This window comes from Anser anser (assembly GCF_964211835.1).
Source record: "Anser anser genome assembly, chromosome: 1".
In the NCBI taxonomy this organism is placed as follows: Eukaryota; Metazoa; Chordata; class Aves; order Anseriformes; family Anatidae; genus Anser; species Anser anser.
Genome location: NC_139720.1, coordinates 15,220,739 through 15,238,950, shown reverse-complemented (window position 1 = coordinate 15,238,950; position 18,212 = coordinate 15,220,739). Strand labels below are relative to the sequence as shown.

The window sequence follows — 18,212 nt, the reverse complement described above, 5'->3', positions numbered from 1 at the left end:
GTAACAGCCAACGGATCATCAGCCACATGAATGCACGGAAGTGTAAAGGAAGTGGCAGCAAGCTAGTAGCTTGTTCTGTGGGTAGAAAGGAGACTGAGCAGCTGCCGTTGATCTCCCAGAAGTCAGGCTGGCAAAATCCCAATGCGCTGCAGAGGGGTGCTCACCACTGCCTGGCAGCCCAGCCGCACGCTTCATGGGCAAGATGAAGAAAGAAGCCTGCTAATTAGTTCAGCACAGAGGTGTTTCAGATGTCAGTAACAAATACTGTACCTAATTCAGCGTAGCACATTGTAAACTGTTGATAAAAATGACTGGTGTAAGCTTAGTGCAGGACTAAACAGTCTTCCTCTGGGTGCAGGTTTCTTGTAGACCTTTATCTGCATATAGAGGCTGATTTAGGAATGCCTTTTCCCTTGAAGTTGTGATTAGCATTTACTTGACCATGTTGCATTTGAATTTAGCAGTAGATTTACCTGTTCTTTTAAAACCAGGAATTTACTAAAATCTTTAGATTTTTCTTTAAAGAACAAAACAGGAATGAATTAAGTGCTCCTATAAAGTGGTAATATTCTCTTCACACTTTACAATTATAGTAATTGGAATTGTAACACTATAGACTCTTAAAATTGAAGATATTTGATATTCTACGAAGTTATTAATACGGAACTAAAACAATTCCTCTGAGTGGGACTTTGAATATGATTTCTTACTGAGACTACACAGTCTTGAAATGACTGGGTGACAATATTTACTGATATTTTGGGGAAAAGTGCTTATTCATGAAGGAAAATCAAATGAATAGAACATGTCAATTTATTTCAGATCTACAAAATACAAATCTAAAAATATCATTTTACAGACAATATTCACCATTTCATTTATATTTTAGTATGTTCTTAAGCCTATCTTGTGCAGAATGATAATAGAACAACAAAATATTCTACATCTTAACTTTTTAGATTTCCTTAACTAAGTCTATCATATACATCAAAAATATTGCTGTGCACAGTAACCAACTAAACATCTATATTTCAAAAATAGGTTGCCTGTGTCTCATGACAGAGACACCATTTACAGTACATTTATTAAAAATCCTTCCAGAATACACTCAGTAGTAACAGTGGCAGCAGTAGTTAAAATCTTAACAGTTCTGTGAAACTATCGAAGCAAATGATAACAGAATTACAGAATTCAGTTAATCATGTAAATTTAATGTAAAACCCATGTAAAACTACTATGAAAGAAGAAATTACATAGGCACAAGTGCAAAAAAGCAATATTGTAAGCCATCTTCTCTCTTTGGTACAAATCAATTAGGAGGAAGTATACTATAATAATTGAAGTCAAAGACTAACTCATGCTATTTTTTTTCCTACCGTAGGCAGACCACATGATTTGCAGGTATCCTACAGCACACAAGTTAAAATTCTACTTAACACTGCCCGTTTTTTCCTCTTTAAAGTTTAAATATTGAAATTAAAGATAAGGATTTTTTTTTCTTTCATAAATAGCTTTTCAGTAGTATAGTCTCTTCAAGAATTTAAAAATAAATAGCAAAATATACACAATTTCAAAGATTATATTTAATTCCTTATGGGTATATCCTGAAAATATATCTCCAAAGAATAAATAACTTTGGGTTTCTCGAATATTTGGTAAAATGTCAATTACTCTTATGTAAGGACTTTTCTCTGAGGAGTAAGGAAGTACCATTGCTTTTTCTATAAAGCTTTTACTATACAGGTGGAATTTTAGTAAATTTACAGTAAGAATATGATCTGTAATATAATACGGACCTTCCCCATTAAAAAAATACAGTAAAAAAACTTCCAAAAATAAACCTTCAGAATTTCAGGTTCAAACCTGAGGAGCCTCCAGGGAACTCTAAAGTTCTCCTGGAGCGACAGTCACGCTCAGTTGTGTATGTCAGGAGGCTAAAACAACAGTAAGGTAATTTCTTGTAGCAGTAGAATCAAAGCTGTTTCCTACTGATGGCACATTAAAAATCCCAAAACAACAAAATGTTAGGAAAGGGACAAAGGGGAGTGATGTGGGTGAAGAACACTTGATTGTAAACCATCCTGAGAAAGAAATACATTTCCTACAGGCATTTCAATGTATTTTAAATAGAATTTTTTCCCCATTTGAAGGGCTTGACCCTCATGAACAATTAAGGTAATGCCACAGAAAATTTCTATTTGAGTTTGCAGGTTATCATCTTACTCAAGCTCCTCCTTCACTACTACTAAAGAAAAAAAAAATTGCAGGCCACATCAGCAAAGCAGCTAGGTAACAGAATCCAGCAACTTGAAACGTCATTAGACATTCAGGAAAAAAAAAAGATCTTCACTGCAGGAAGATCTTCTGGAGCAGCAAAGCAAAAGCCCCTGCCTTTTTGAAGATCCAGTTAAGCTGCCAGCAAAGTAAAGGCAGTTTCGACTGCTCATTTATTCGGAATGCATAAATAATAACATGTAGATTCGCTAACTTCCTATTCACACCTACAGCTGATTTACATAAAATGTTAAGCAGAATGCTTTTCTACTCCTTGCTTGATTCCAAGCACAAGATGTAAAAACCAATTAAATTGCACAGTCCAGCCCTTATCTCTGCAAACCTCTATCTGATCAAGAAAATGCTTTTTGGCATCTTCTTCGCTTTTCCCTACTGTCAGTGCATCCCGGATATATTCGATATCCTCTTTGCTGGTTAATTGGGGCATTCCAGTCATTAGCATCATGGAGAACAGGATGATCAGCAGGTTTGTGTGGTGTCGAAGAGCTAAATAAGCCTTCACGCATACATCCTACAAAAGAGAAGAATTGTTTGTTAATTGATGAGGTCAACTGAAAGGGATGGTTTAAGATTTTCACAGGAACTCAGGTATGAAGTGCTCTCACTGACCAACACTATTCAATTACTGGCGTACATCAGACAGAGGAGACCCAAGGGAGCTGTTCATCTGAGCAGAAACATTAAACTGATGTCTGCATCCCTTGCTCGTTGTTACTTCATTCATGAACACACCTTAGGGCAACAAGTCCTCTCCTGGTGTACAAACAAAAGGCGCTTTTTAATAATATTATATTAATTGCTAAAGTGTAAAGCCTTAGCTTCACCAAAATTTCAGATTAATTTCCCTGTTGTATAATCCCTTTCTGTGACTGTTAAAGAGACGGCAGTAATTCATCGTCTTCCTCTACAGCTGGAATGTTCCCATTTAAAGACCATGGGACAGCAAGTGATACTGAACAAAGCAGCACCTCCAGGGGTCTATTCTTCATTTTATATATGCGTCTATAAAATGTGCAGAGGTGATGGCTTGCTAATGGAGAAGATTTTTCAGGCTTGGCGTTCTGAGAAATTTTTCCAGCTGACAGCTCTAGTTTAAACTCAGGCACAACACCTGGCTTTAGGACTGCTATGTTTATGTACTGCCATACTGCATTCAATGGATTATTGTTCTTGGTGGTGTTGGTTTTTTTTTTTTCTAAATTGCATTTTCACTTCCATATATAAATAATTTTTGCTTAACAGTATAAACTTTAGAGGAATGAAATTTCTGCAGCTTGGAAAAACATGAAATGCCTTTTAAAAGAATACTTAACGATAAGTGACTAATACATAAATTGAAATGATTATTTCTTATATTAAATTTATTACTCATTTACTTTTAGAAATAACATTTTAAGGAAAACAATGCAATGAAGAAATCAATCAAACATTACAGAGTTAAATTGGACCTGCAATGCAGAAATGTAAAAAGATGAGAAATATTTCCAGGAAGGCTGCTGCTATTAAAACCTAGGCTGAACCAATGCTGATTTTTGCCCAACTAAATATTCATATTAACGTTTCCAGAAATTTATATGAACTTATTTAAATAAATATATGAAATTTAAGTGTTTTAATGTAAATTCTACCAAATCTCATTAGCTCTCTAGAACTCTGTTTATTTTTCACATGGTACATGTTTATTTTTGTTCCTTAGAAACAGTAAGTATTGCACAAATAATCATAACATCTATCACTGTTCACATCAGCATCATCAGGACAAACAATCAGACAGGTTAGGAAGATACAAAGGAAGAAAGATGACACTTTGAAGATCTGTCTGTAGGGTTTCTTTCTTTCCTTTTTTTTTTTTTCTCCTCTATTGCCTGAGCCCTTAAATCTTTCACTCTAAATTTCCAAATAAATCCTGTCCTGAAATAAGATGAGAACTTACAAACTCTAATGTCAGTTTAGTTCTTGCAAAGCAGAAGATGAATTGCAATGGTCAAAGCACAATTTACAATAGAAAACACAACCATCTTTTCACAGGGATTATTTTCTCTCCGTGACACTAGGAAAAAAAATTCTACTTATGTGTATCAACTTCAAACAGGGAAATCGTGTCACAAGAGTTAGCGTGTGTTTTGTTCCCCTTGAAAGAGATGAAAGCTCTTTATAGTGATATCAAAGAAGGTTTTGCATTTCTCTATGGATGATGTATCTCGCTACTGAAGGTGTCTGAAGACAGAGAAACAATTACGCAGTCAAGAAACTGGCATCACTACATCTCAAATGCAGTCCTTGTAAGAATTCAACAGATTAAAAAAAATCTGCATCTACTTGTTACAGTTATTTATTCAGGCAGGAATTGAATGGAGGTTTGAATTAACATCTTTCAAGAAAAGTCATTTGTGTGCTTCTGAGAAAGGCAGAGAGAATCAAGAGTAACACAGATGCGTGTGTCAAGGGTTTGTGAATACCACGGGATTAGGAAAAAAAATGTTGACTAATATAAAGCCACAGGCAAAATGAGAGGAGCTGAGGAGAAACCAACCCCATCTTGGCCAACAGAGAACAAAGAACAATTGATTAATTTGACAGCTTGAAACCGTCATAAGCGTTAGCATCCTAAAGGTCAAGCATTTTTTTAATATAAACTGTCCAAGTTCTGCTATATAGGTCATCTCTTTCCTGTACAGTATACTACAGAAAAAGTGTTTTTCAGTGATGAATTGTACATCCTCCTTCTTTCTGTCACCTTTATTTGACAATCAAATACATGTGATTTTGGAAACAAATGGTACATCCAGAAGAGATTATGAGATTAGTAATGAAAATACAGATCTCTGTATTATCAAGTCAGCAGGGTAAAGTAATGAAATATTAACTAATTAAATAAATGAGATATAATGAATAAAAGTTCATTCATAACTCAGTGGAAAAACTAGTAAAGATAAACTGAGGGTAACTAATGACAGCTATGAGGACAAAGCTCAAAAGACCAGGAAGGTCATCCTACTGAAAAACTTCAATCTTCTAAGTGACAAACTTGCATGCACATAGGAGTAAAAGAGTTGTATGGGTTTCAGCCAAAGGGTGGAAAGGAAACGCCACTACGTTTGACACTTACAGGAGAAGAAATCTGGACAGTACTAAGGCATCTGAAAAATTCACAGATGGTACAGAAAAATACTTGTCTTCTTGGATTAAGGCAAGCCTATCAAATATTGTTTTCTGCTAAACATTTCTGTCATGTCATTATTAACCTCTGGCATCCATTTTTTTTAAACCATTGTGAGAAAAACAAACAAAAAGGGAATCAAAATTTAGACTAAGAGCTAATAGAAGTGAGCTTTTCTGCCAGTTTCATAAAGGCTGCCATGCCACTGACAGCTTTAAAAGTTCAGCAATAACTAGCTATACTCTGTTGCAGTGGATTTAATCAAAGTTACCTGTCTAATTAGCCTTCTCTGTCGCCTGCAGCATGAGCTGTGGCTAACACATCTGTGGGACTCTATCCAATAGGTGACAGAGAAATAAAATCAAACAAACTCAAAGATATTTTCAAATATTAAAACACTGAAGCCTGTAAAAACAAAGGATTCATCTAAAGTACAACATATTTAATGTAGCTGAAGTACAAATTAATGAGAGATGCTCTTAAAAATTAATGAAGGATAAATGCTGAGACTTTTCCATTAATACTTGAATGAGTCAGCAGGCACAATGAATGAATCCCTATTAGGAAACACGATAAACCCAGCCAGTTGAAAAGCAAAGCTATCATTTTGTTTACTTTTGGTACTCTGAACATATAATTTAAAAAATACTTTTTTTCCAGCAGAATATGTGCTGCATGTCTTGCTCCATGTTACTATTTTACTTGTATGAAAGTATTTTGCTTTCAGCTTTGTTTTTGATGGTCTTTGAGACAGAAAAGCCTTTCTTAGACAGAAAAGCCTTTTAATGTAGTACCAGTATAGCAGGTTATAAACAGTATGTAATGAAGCAGAACTGTACATGAACTTACATTTTTTTCAGTCAGCGTTACTGTTGTCTGTGTCTAAATCACCCCACTTAAAATGACCAGGTCACATATCACAGTCACAGTTCACAAAGGTAAAGCATGTTAAACACTGTTCAACTGGTTAATGACACTATGGAACTGATACTGGCACTATCACAGCATTTCTAAACAGTCAGAGTAAAAAAAAATAAATAAAAAAATTGTATTCAGTCAAAACCAGGACTTGCTACTGTATTACAAAGGCATTGCATACCAAAGAAAGGCTAAGACCAAAATCACCTCCTATTACTTCTGGTATTTGAGCTGCTGCAGTAAAGGTCAGACATTCTCTGAAGAGCTGGATGATCTATATACACTAACACAACATCACCTCACTGTAGACAGTAAGACGTTGCTACTCTTCCAATTCTCTATTAGCCCACTTTCATATTTTCTTTTTTTTTTTTTTTGCTTCCAGAACAGAAATATTCTACGAAATGAAATATCCCAAATGGGCATTCTGGTCCCACACGTGGGCATGGCTTACAGCTGCTGAATAGCCACCCTTCTTGTATGCACAGCTCGCAGGCTTCTTTAAGAGCACAGGCTCAGCATTCCCCCCTTCCAGAGCAAAACCTACCCTGCTTTTAAACCATCTGAGCTACAAGCCCCCTTCGAAACACCCACACTGTAATAAAGCTAGGCCTTGTGCAAAATAAAGATTCAAAAATAGCACCTGGTTGTTTAGTTATTTTCAGAAGTTTGAGCTCAAGGATGACAATTGCCTCGATACTTGCTGTACAATAACGTATACGTTCAACAGGATGTATTCACTATCCAACAATAGGTACTCAAAGTTGAAAAACAAACTCTTTACCATGTCAGAGAGACTGGTTCATCCAAAGAGAATCCAGACATCTCATTTAGTCTTCTGCTCTGACTCTAAGACTGGGAGAGACTTTTTCTTTTGATAATATATGGAACCTCCTTTCTAATCAGGCACATATTTAAAGTTCTTGAAGATGTGCACAGGAATACCACTCCAGCTATCCATTTACCTCTGCTCAGCCACGCTCTCAGACACTTCACTAAACATACTAAACAGCATTTTGCTTTGTTCCCTCCTTGCCCAGGTCCCACACAAGTTAACAAAATCACAGCTGTTTTGGAGGGGCTCACTTTCAAATGGAAACTGCAATAGAATAGATTTTTAACACTGTTCTTCTTTTTCAGACCATTAAGTCCATCCACTTCACAACACTAGAATGTGACATAGTTTAATGCCACTGTAAATTTCTGTCCAGATGCAGTAAGCTGAGCCCCAGGACAAGAGGGCAGATGCAGGAGGGAGTAACACTGGCACAACCAGATGAGGAACACCTAGTTGGACTACACAGAAGACTCTGCTTAATGCTGTCACTCTCTACTGCCACAAATACGGACGTCCCCTACAACATATTTTTGATCAAAACAAGAAAGGACAGCCTGGCTGGTCTGCTGCTAACTGAAACCCTTCAGTGTGGCTTTGTGGGTGTTTGCATCCTAGTTCCCATAATCCTACAGATAATGTTTGCTTTTAGTTGGAGCTAAAATATCCCAGAATTGTATTATGATACGGTAAATTTTATTAACATAATACCCAGGAGCATAGACCTTTGAAATCTAAGGCACTAATGTTCATTTCAGAGAGTAAAAAACACCGCTTAATTGACTTACAGCTAAATATTCACTTTACCTGAAATTTGTGGAAATGGAGACTTGTCTTCTTTCCGGAAGTCCCCATGACAAACAGAAAATCCGGAGTCAGCACAAAAGGAACTCTTTCCTTATTAATTCCAAGGAAGCTTTTATAATTCCCAAGAATATGGCCGAAATCGATATGAAAAAGGTTACCTTCATAAAAAGAAGTCACAGTTATGCTCAAATACAATAAATTGTCAAGAACACTAATTTGTATTCAACTATACTTCCAAAACCTCTTTTTTGGGGGTAAATATGATAGCTCTTTAGTTCAGCAGAAAACAACATTTTCTCTCTTTTTTTTTGAAATACATAATCATGTCCTCTTGGCAAAGTTACTTTTTGTTTGTCTTTGGAAGTTGTTAAAAACCAGGCCCAACTGCTGTGTTTTCTAAACATACACTTACAGCTTTTCAAAAATGAAGCAAGGAAGGCTTGTGCCTCAGATCCGTAACAATCAGATCCCAGCACATCACTACATGGAACAGGCTTGCTGGGTACCTTACAAATTCCCAGGGATTCTGGTGCTGTCCAGCTCCTCGACTAATGCCAGGCACTAGAACATGCTTGTTCCTCCCAGAGCTGCATTACCAACTCATGTACCTTCCTGAACTGTACTGAATAAGTTTGTCTTGCCACCCCCTGGATAACTTTGAGATTGTAGTACACTATCAGGTCCCAAGAAAGTGATGAAAAAATCCATTCTTAAGACTGCTACACCTATAGGATCAGAGTGCCCTGCTGCTCTTCGGATTACTTTATTATTTTGTTTGTTTGTCAGACAAGATGTAAAGAGTATGTTTACTTAAAAACATGTATTTGTAATAATGGTGTATGTATACAAAAAGATGAAACATCAAATGATGTTAGATGGTACTTGATAGTGATCCTTACGGGGACCACCCTTAGATGTTTCAGCATTTCAGGCAGCTTTTGAATCCCCATAACCTACCCCACATCCTTCTGGCTTCTGTTGTTCAAGACAGCCTCTGCTAAAGTCTCTTGCTAACCTGCTCCTGATTACAAATGAATAACCTTTCCTTTACTGTCTCCCTTTCTACTGACCTGTCCCTCAATTTTCTGCCAACAGGCACTTACACTGAATTACATAATGCTTATAGTACTATATATATTAATGTTGAATTTAAAGCCTTTTTCTTCTTTTCCTCAAGGACTTCTGGTGAACTTTTTTTTTATTGTAGTCTCCAATTAGCTCATTTCTGCCTTCAGGGTACTTCCTTTCTCCAGCCTTCAACTGGTAAAACTTTAACTACAATATGATTAATATTAAATATACAGTCATCTAACTAAGCCCAAAAGTATTTTCTGTCTCTTCGCATTATGTAAAGACTAATTATGAAGTAGCAAGCTCATGAAACCAGAAGTAAATTTCTTAGACCAAATAAAACTCCCTCATATGTACTGCTTGATCTGGGGTCCTTTCTGGGACTTCCATAGAGAAGTAAAATTGGGGGTGAATCAATACACAGCCACAGAAATAATTCCCAAGGTTTGTAACACAAAAAATTTAGGTTCTTTCAGGAGACTTGCAACCACATGGTGAGATGCTTCTTTCCTCGGGTATGGCGTGGGACAAAAGGAACACAGAATGCTCATGTAACGTGCTTGCACAGCCAACTTACACAAAGAAATCTGTGATTTATTACGTCTTTAAAGATATCAATGGACTATTCACAGCTGACACGGTTGTGTTGACCTACTGAGTCACTTGTGAATGGTCTAGACAATGTCCTCCTCTAGACATTGATGGTAAGTAGACAATAGTCTGGTATTCACGGACCAGCAACCTTCTGGAAACACACCTGGTGCTCTTGCATCAGCTCGTCAGTCAGATGACCGAAAGTAGCAACCCTGCAAGAGTAGCTCCCCAACTCAAGCTTAGGGTAGCTCTTGTTGGTTGATCCGGGGGTGCCGCCCAGCGAAGATCTCCGACGTTGCAGAGAGTAAGAAAGTTTGCTAATTTCCCCAATTTTAGCTCATTAGTCGGTGTGATTAATCTTAAAGGTGCCAATCCCTTGTCAATTGTCAAGTGTGCTTTGCCCCCTGCTTTAATATGCTTTAGCATGCTCATGTTTAAATTGCTTGCTCTTTTAGTATGCTCACTTTGCTGAGTACGCTTATGTTTAAAAGGAAAAATAGAAGTAGATGTTTGTGTAGCTAAGGTTCACTGCTACTATAAAATTACTGCAACCTGGCATTCAGTTTGTTGTCACTTTGTGTTCTGGTATACAAGGAACCCTTTTGTCCTGGGACAAACCATCCCACAGACTTCAGAAGCAAAACCACTACACTCCACGTACACTTTCTAGGATTTTCTACTGGTATATAAACCAATTATGTTCCTCCAGTAACATACAGTCCAGTAACATCTGAATTCTGATGGCAGATACAACTCCACTGGACACACTCAGAAACCCATCCACACTCCAGACAGGTGAATAGATGTCTCCTTTTTAGAGTTTTTTGGCTTTTAGATCTTGTATCTAGACATAAAGATTACTTTTCCATTCCTCATGACTTAGTTTGTAACAAACTCGTCCTTGGAAAATAATAGCATCATTTATGATAAATATCTAGAGCTTATAAGAAGGCCAAAAGGGGTGATGATAGGCTTCAATGTCACACAAGTACCTGAATTTGTAAGCAATGCTGACAGAACTGGATTCTTTTTCTTCATTCATTGTTACATGAATTATTTATTAGATTAAAACATAAACCTAATGAAGTGTAGACAGTCCTCGCATCTTCTATGAAAGTCTAAAAGAAAACCAACAAGCCCAAACTCACCGGTTTCTGTAATCATAATGTTATCGTTGTGCCTGTCTCCTATTCCAAGTACAAAGGTTGCCACACAATATCCAGCACAGGAATAAACAAACCTTTCCACAGCTGCCTGAAACTAAAAATAGATTTTAGAGATGTTAAATGCTTCAGTGCTAGAAACTAACATTTCTTCAGTCATTCTCAAATTCATATGCCTTTCTGGTGATGCGTATCAAGCAAAAGTTAAACAAACTGCCTTAAAAAGAACACTGTTGCACAGCAGAGATTAAGATCACAACCCCGCATTGCACTGCCTGTGGCTCTACACCTTAGCTCAAATAAAATAAGCGTGCAGTTGTCCGCACCTTCTGAGAAAGAATAAGGGGAAGAGGGGGGTGAGAAATGCCGCACAACAGCAGCTGGGAGAGCGAGGAAAACCAGCCCTGCAGACCCCAAGGTCAGTGCAGAAGGTGGGCAGGAGGTGACGGATGGACCCAGTGGTACGGAGCCACGCGGGAGGAGTTCTTGAAGAGCTGCTGCCTGAGGGCAGCCCCTGCAGGATCAGTTTGGGAAGGATGGCATCCCGTGGGAGGGACCCCACGTGGAGGAGGGACAGAGAGTGACCGTGAAGGAGTGGGGGAGATGAAGTGTTAGGGACTGACCGCAGCCCCCATATCCCTGTTCACCTGTGCTGCTTGGGGGGAGTATGTAGAAGACAGTGGATGGGGGGGGGAAGGTGTTTTTAGTTTGCTTTTAGCTTCTCACTGCTCTAGCTTGTTAGTAACAGGTAATAAATTACCTTAATCTCCCTACTCTGAGTCTGTTTTGCCTGTGACAATAATTGTTGAGCGATCTCCCCACCCTTATCTCAACCCTTGAGCCCTTTGCATCGTATTTTCTCCCCCTTTCCCTTTAGGAAGGGAGAGTGAGAGAACGGCTGTGGTGGAGTTCAGCTGCCCAGCTGGGTAAAAACACAATGGGGCATCCACAGCTCCTCTGGGCAAACTGTTCCAGTGCCCCAACACCTTCTGAGTGAAGATTTTCCTCCTAACATCTCACCTAAATCTCTCCTCTTTTAGTTTAAAACCATTCCCCCTTGTTCTGTCTTTGTCTGCCTGCGCAAAAAGTCATTCTCCATCTTATTTATAAGACCACTTTAAGTACTGAATAGCTGCAATATCTCCCTGGAGCCTTCTCTTCTCCAGGCTGAACATCCCCAGCTCTCTTAGCCTTTCTTCACAGGAGAGGTGCTCCAGCCCTCTGATCATCTTCGTGGCCCTCCTCTGGACCCACTCTAACAGCCCCACATCCTTCTTGTGCTGTGGGCCCCAGACCTGAACACAGGGCTCCCGGTGGGGCCTCACAAGGGCAGAGCAGAGGGGCACGATCCCCTCCCTCCCCTGCTGGCCACCCCTCTGTTGGTGCAGCCCAGGACGCAGTTGGCCTTCTGGGCTGCAGGCACGCACTGCTGGCTCGTGTCGAGCCTCTCATCCACCAGAACCCTTGAGTCCTTCTCAGTGAGTTCTTCTCCCAGTCTGTGCTCATGTCTGGCACTGCCCAGGTGCAGCACCTTGCACTTGGCCTTGTTGAACCTCATTAGGTTCATGTGGGCCCACTTCTCAAGCTTGCCCAGGTCCCTTTGGATGGCATCCCTTCCTTCTGGGGTATCGACTGCACCACTCAGCTGGGTGCCATCTGCAAACTTGCTGAGCGTGCACTCGATCCCACTGTCTATGTCATTGACAAAGATATTAAACAGCACCGGTCCCGGGACAGGCCCCGGAGGGACACCGCTGGTCCCTGGCCTCCACCTGGAGAGAGAGCCATTGACTGAACTCACTGGGTGCGGCCTTTAAGCCAACTCCTTATCCACTGAATAAGAATATGGAATTGGCCTCCTAAACAAAGGAGTTGTGAGTACCCAAACCTGTACTTAAAATACTCTAAAACCACACTGCCTCTCAGCGCTCCTAGATGTCCTTTCAATCTTCTCCTCATGTATCACTTCTAAATAACACTGACAAAGGAGCCATTTCTAAAGCATCTTGTTACTCAGGAGCCCGGCTGCCAGCTGGATGCAGAAGGCTCTTTCACAGACACTCACAGATGAGCACAGGGAAAATGAATAGATTTTTCAAACTCATTTAAGTAACAAAACCGTAAACACAACCGTGTTATGGTTAGGAACCCTCAATTAGTAGGGTGCATTTTAAAACCCTGTGTCCTGGTTTAGGCTGGGGTACAGTTAATCTTCTTCATAGTAGCTGGTACGGTGCCATGTTTCAGATTTAGGAGGAAAATAATGTTGACAGCACACCAATATTTTAGTTGTTGCTGAGTAATTCTTATACAAAGTCAAGGACTTTTTGGCTTCTCATATCACCCTGCCAGTGAGGAGGCTGGGCGTGCACAGGGAGCTGGGAGGGAACAGAACCAGGACAGCTGGCCCAAACCGGCCAAAAGGATATTCCGTGACATCCATATGGATGTCATGCTCAGCAATAAAACTGCGGGAGTTGTCTGCCGCAGGGGGCTACCATTGCTTGGGGAGTGGCTAGACATCAGTTGGCTAGTGGTGAGCAACTGCATTGTGCATGACTTGTGTTTTTTTTTTTTGTTTTGTTTTGTTTTTCTTTCATTTTCTTTCCTAATAAACTGTCTTCATTTCATCACACAAGTTTTATGTGTTTTTCCCGATTCTCTCCTCTATCCCACTGCGGGGCAGAGTAAGCAAACAGCTCTGTTGTGCTTAGCTTCCTGAAGGGTTAAACCACAACACCCTGTTTAAAAATTCAAAGAACTCACCTTCTCCTCAATGACGCATCTTTCCTTCAGCCACTGGTTTAGTATTTCATCCTTAAACGCACCGGTATTACCAACTGTACTCTGCTGGATTTTGGCAATTGTTGTAGCATCTTTCACAATTTCGATCATTCCTACAGAAAGGAAGGGAGAAGCCAGAATTTATATTAAATGTACATCAAAGCATATACAATACGCAAAATAATAAACTGTATTTTTTTATATCAACTGCATAATTTCATTGCTTGTGAGCAGCAGTTTATTTTACAAGCAACAGTGGTTCTTGCCCACTCCCAGCTGAAGCCAGCCAGAGCTCCAAACTACCCTGGCATCCTAAACTCTTCCATGAGAATGTAAAACCTTTTAAAATGGTAAGAATCACGCGATGAGTGTACATGAGGCTGCATGAGGCTTTTCCTGAGCAGGGGAACTACCCCTCCTGTCCTGATCCCCTGCCGGAGCCCAGGTACCATCCACTTTCTGAAAAGCTTCTCCCCAGCTTCACTGATTTGAGGAGCTGAAGAGAAGCCACAGTGTTGGGGTAGCCTGGAAACAAAAGTGATACTGGAGGAGCAGTGATGCAGAGAGAGCTATTGTGGGCCCTCCCACTGTAAATCCAATTAAAGCTTACATGTGCATATACTCTAAAAGGTTCAGGAATACCAGTGTGCCAGTGGGTTGCTGGTGGAAAACTCATGCTGTTGGGGCCTACACATTGGTCCAAGTCAGTAAGGACACACTGTTCTTCACCAGCAGAGAAACACAATTCAACAACCAGTCTTTTTCCCACTGGCCATGGGGAAGGTCAACAGCAGACAAGGGTGAAAGTCCCTAAACGGAACAGATCCTCACAAAGGCAAATCAGTGCATCACAGCAATATGTGCAGAAACATGGACTTTTACTGTTCATACTAACAAGTCATGCAAGAAAAGGGTACCCTAGAGAGAGAAAGCAGAAAGGTAGGCTGCAATACAAAGCTGCACTGTAGCCAAGACCAGCATATGCAGTCTCCTCTTATATTCTCTATGCCTGTATGAGGGAAGGTCAGATTTTAGTTGAAGTTATTTGGTGACTGGAAATATATTTTCTTCCTCCAGTTCAAGTTCAACGAAGTCTTCTAGGTAAAAGCTTGGCGTCAGTTCCAGCTGAACGATAAGCAACCAACAGAAATATCCCATTCTCTCAGAAGTGACTCAAAGCAGTTTCTGATCTGGATTCAGTTTGACTACCTGAAACAGATGAATTTCTATCTGTTCATAGCCCTACCCTTTTGCAAGTACTGAATTATGTGCAAATTTTTCAGTAACGGAAAAACAAAATAGTAATCTTCTGCTCCATGCATAGATAAATTCTCTTCTGCCTTCCATGCATAAATAAATTCTCCCCTGGTGGTATTTCCTCTGTCATGAAAAAGACGTGGTTTTGTTTGTAACCAAACTATTGTGGAAATACGACCTCCGAAAACCACCACCACGAAATTAAAAAACTCTGCATTTTGGTTTGTGCTTGTCAAGCTGTTGCTTTCCTCCTCAGTGAGCTCCAGATCACATTCCAGCTGTTGAAAGGCTTCCCCCGTCTGTGCTCACAAACCTCCCTCTACTGGTCAACAGCTTCTTGATTCCAGGGGAGTGGAGCTGCTGCAGGAGGCATCTTCTGCGTTCATTTTCATTTTCAACTTCTCCCAGCAAAGCTGTATTGATTAGCAGTGTGAAAAGTCTGCAGATTTTAAAGCAGATGCTCATGAAAACTCTTTACTGATCATTGTCCACTGTAGTGCCAAAAGACTGATAAAAAACCTACACAAAATGTTGTAGTGATTATTCTGCCTGAGTAAATACTTTAAAGGCACCATGGTAAAAAATAAAAAATAAAAAAAAACGCTGAAATAGTACATCTCTACTGGCAAATCCCTCTGAATACAGATCTGTCTCTCAGTAGGTATGGTTAGTCTTAGAGAAGGCTTCAGTTACTGGGATAGAGGATCTCAAGTGAACTTCATTCAGCTGGGAGGAATCCACAATGTTTCTAGGGATCTGTGGTACTAAAGCAGGTGACTTTTACATTATGTGCCAGCTTGAACTTTTTTAATTTGGCAGTGATACAGCTTAGTAAGTAGTGATAATTGCTCTGCAGAGCCAGGAACATATGGCAACGTCAAGGGGAGAGATAATAGGGTATGATCTTTTACTGGTGATACATGGAAGAGAAAGTTCTTCCCCCTGAGGTCTATTTGGCAGCAGCAGTGGAGGGGGCAGATGTTTCCAGAACTGCAAACTGCATTAAATGCAGATGTCTTCAGCAGACTGAGAAAGATCTATTCAGGAGGGGATACCAGCCAGGTGTCAGGAAATCTGTAAGACACTCGGCTGTTTCCATATACTCAGTGTAAAATGTGGTATTGTCCTTGTGTAAATACACAGAAAATGCCCCAAGTTTCATGGAAATATTATGAGGTAGGGAAGAAGCAGCTTGGAAGAAAACCACAAACGAGTATCATGAAGTAATGTTTGCATGTCACCACTCTTTGGTTTTGTTCTTAACAAGCATAAGCTCTACATCAAAGTGTCCCAGATTGGGTATTACTAATTTAGGCTGCAGGTATTCTCAGCAAACTGAACAGAAGCCTTTATGTGATTAACCATGCCCCTACTGTGGTGCTGGGGGGATGCTAAATTCTTACATCTCCACCATGCAAGTAGGAAAACAAACAATTATTTCCTAACCAAAGATCAAAGAATGGGGAATCAATTAAGAATTCATGAAAGAAAACTGAAGTCTGTAAGTTGAATATGAGAATGCTATGATCACTAGCAGAATCCTTCCACCTTCCCCAATTATTTCAATGTTACATTCCCTTAGGATGATTTTAAATAAAATTAAACAAAATCCTGAAATCTATCTAAAAGAAAATAGCTTTTTTTTTTTACAACTTACATAAGGGTAAAAAACAAACAAACACACAACTCCCTGTATTTACAGTCAAAGTGTAGTTAGTATTTTGATATATTGTGTTCCATTTCCTATATTAGAATTCTATCAATATGATTTATTTAGTTTTAAAACACTTATATTGGAAAAAGAAAACTCTTATGTGTCATGAAACCAATTATTTTATCAGTGAGCTTGGGTTCTCTGAAATGCTGAGAAATCTTGAAGCCAAAAGAAAGGATGATAAAAATTTTATGTGGCAATGTATTTTAGAGAGGAAGTACATTGCAGATATTTATTAAAAATTCTTAATTTTATTGGGACTCAGTTCATCATTCTTCAATCCATAAAGCAAAATATATTGTAGAAAGAAAAAAGGAGTAAAAAGCTGGAGATCATGGGAGATATGTGGCAGAATTTATATTATCATTATTTTATCTATCCATGCAGTTACTATCATACTGCTAACTACACAGATGACAGGAGTTAACAACCTTACTAATTTTTACGCATGTCCAGGCTTTGAGTAAATGGCAGAGCAGTACTTGTTAATCCATCTCACTGATGCATGGTTTATACCTGCCAAAGCATTCTTTTCAGCACCATAGCTTCATTTGGACATGGCCAATTTTTCTACACCAAGGAGGTTTTTCTCCAGCCAATTGTTCAGGAACTGGTCAGTGAAATTAACTCTACAAACAATTCTGTATTATCTGGGTACCAGGAAACTGTACAAAGTGGATGTGCTAGGATACATAATATATGCAAACTCAATCACAACGAGTCAGCTTGGAGCCATCAGAAAGTACAAATTATATATCAGTTTGGCATTTCTGGGTGTAAATGGACTTTTCTCAAGCTGATCAAGCTGCTCTACACACCATCAAGTGGTCCTCCTGGAAGCTTCAAAAGCAACTCCTTGATTTCTCCCAGCATAAATTCTAGAAAATAGATGATCTGTGCTGTGTTACCTAATGCCAAATGAAGAATACTGACTGAACATCCTGTTAACTAATGTTGTTGCTTCTATGTAGTACAGGGTATGAAGTTTTAGGTCAGGAAAAAACACAAATGTTTTGTTAGTTTAACCCTTTTCTCTGCTTCATTCTTATTATTACATTAAAAAAACATCTGGAATAAGTCATTAACTTTCACTACTTCTTCATACCAAGTATGAATATACGATATTTTAAATTTCTAATTATAGTAAGCATGATCTCATACCTATTTTGTTCCCTGTAGAAATACAGCCATATGGTAGCAGACAGAGGTCCAACGATTCTGCTTCCCAAATGGATTCCATAATTCGAAGAATCTAGTAAAACCAAAATGTATCCACTAAGTTATTTCAAGTTGTTTGGGCATTATTTATTACTCACACAAATAACACCACCCATACGTCTGAGATAGGGCTGAACTTGTCTTATTTTGCAGCTTGAGAGATAAACACAGAAAGTGTGCAGCCATTTAAAATTATCACTTACAGAACCAGGCTTTATATTTCCTAACCTGTCCTATGCTCAAGCACTCTCTAGCGTTTTATAAAGTATTAATAAGTATCTTGTATGATTTCTACATGATATGAGATTGAACACATTAGTAAATACACCCATTTTCCCCCATAAATATCACCAAAAGTGCTAACAAGCCAGTTTGTCAGAAAAATTGATGAAATAT

The 18,212-nt window shown here is 39.1% G+C and overlaps 1 protein-coding gene across 3 annotated transcripts in view; it reads right to left on the bottom strand.

Annotated features, from left to right (window-relative positions):
* Window positions 1-732: 732 nt before the first annotated feature.
* PIK3CG (phosphatidylinositol-4,5-bisphosphate 3-kinase catalytic subunit gamma) overlaps window positions 733-18,212 on the bottom strand; it is a 37,045-nt gene continuing 19,565 nt past the window's right edge. For all 3 annotated transcript variants that reach the window (XM_083805177.1, XM_083805175.1, XM_083805176.1), the window contains exons 7-11: window positions 17,760-17,850; window positions 13,610-13,740; window positions 10,829-10,940; window positions 8,016-8,173; window positions 733-2,806 (exon numbers count right to left, since the gene is read on the bottom strand). In XM_083805177.1, coding sequence (XP_083661303.1) covers window positions 2,525-2,806; window positions 8,016-8,173; window positions 10,829-10,940; window positions 13,610-13,740; window positions 17,760-17,850 — 774 coding nt within the window. In that variant the 3' untranslated portion in view covers window positions 733-2,524. The remainder of the gene's footprint in view (window positions 2,807-8,015; window positions 8,174-10,828; window positions 10,941-13,609; window positions 13,741-17,759; window positions 17,851-18,212) is intronic.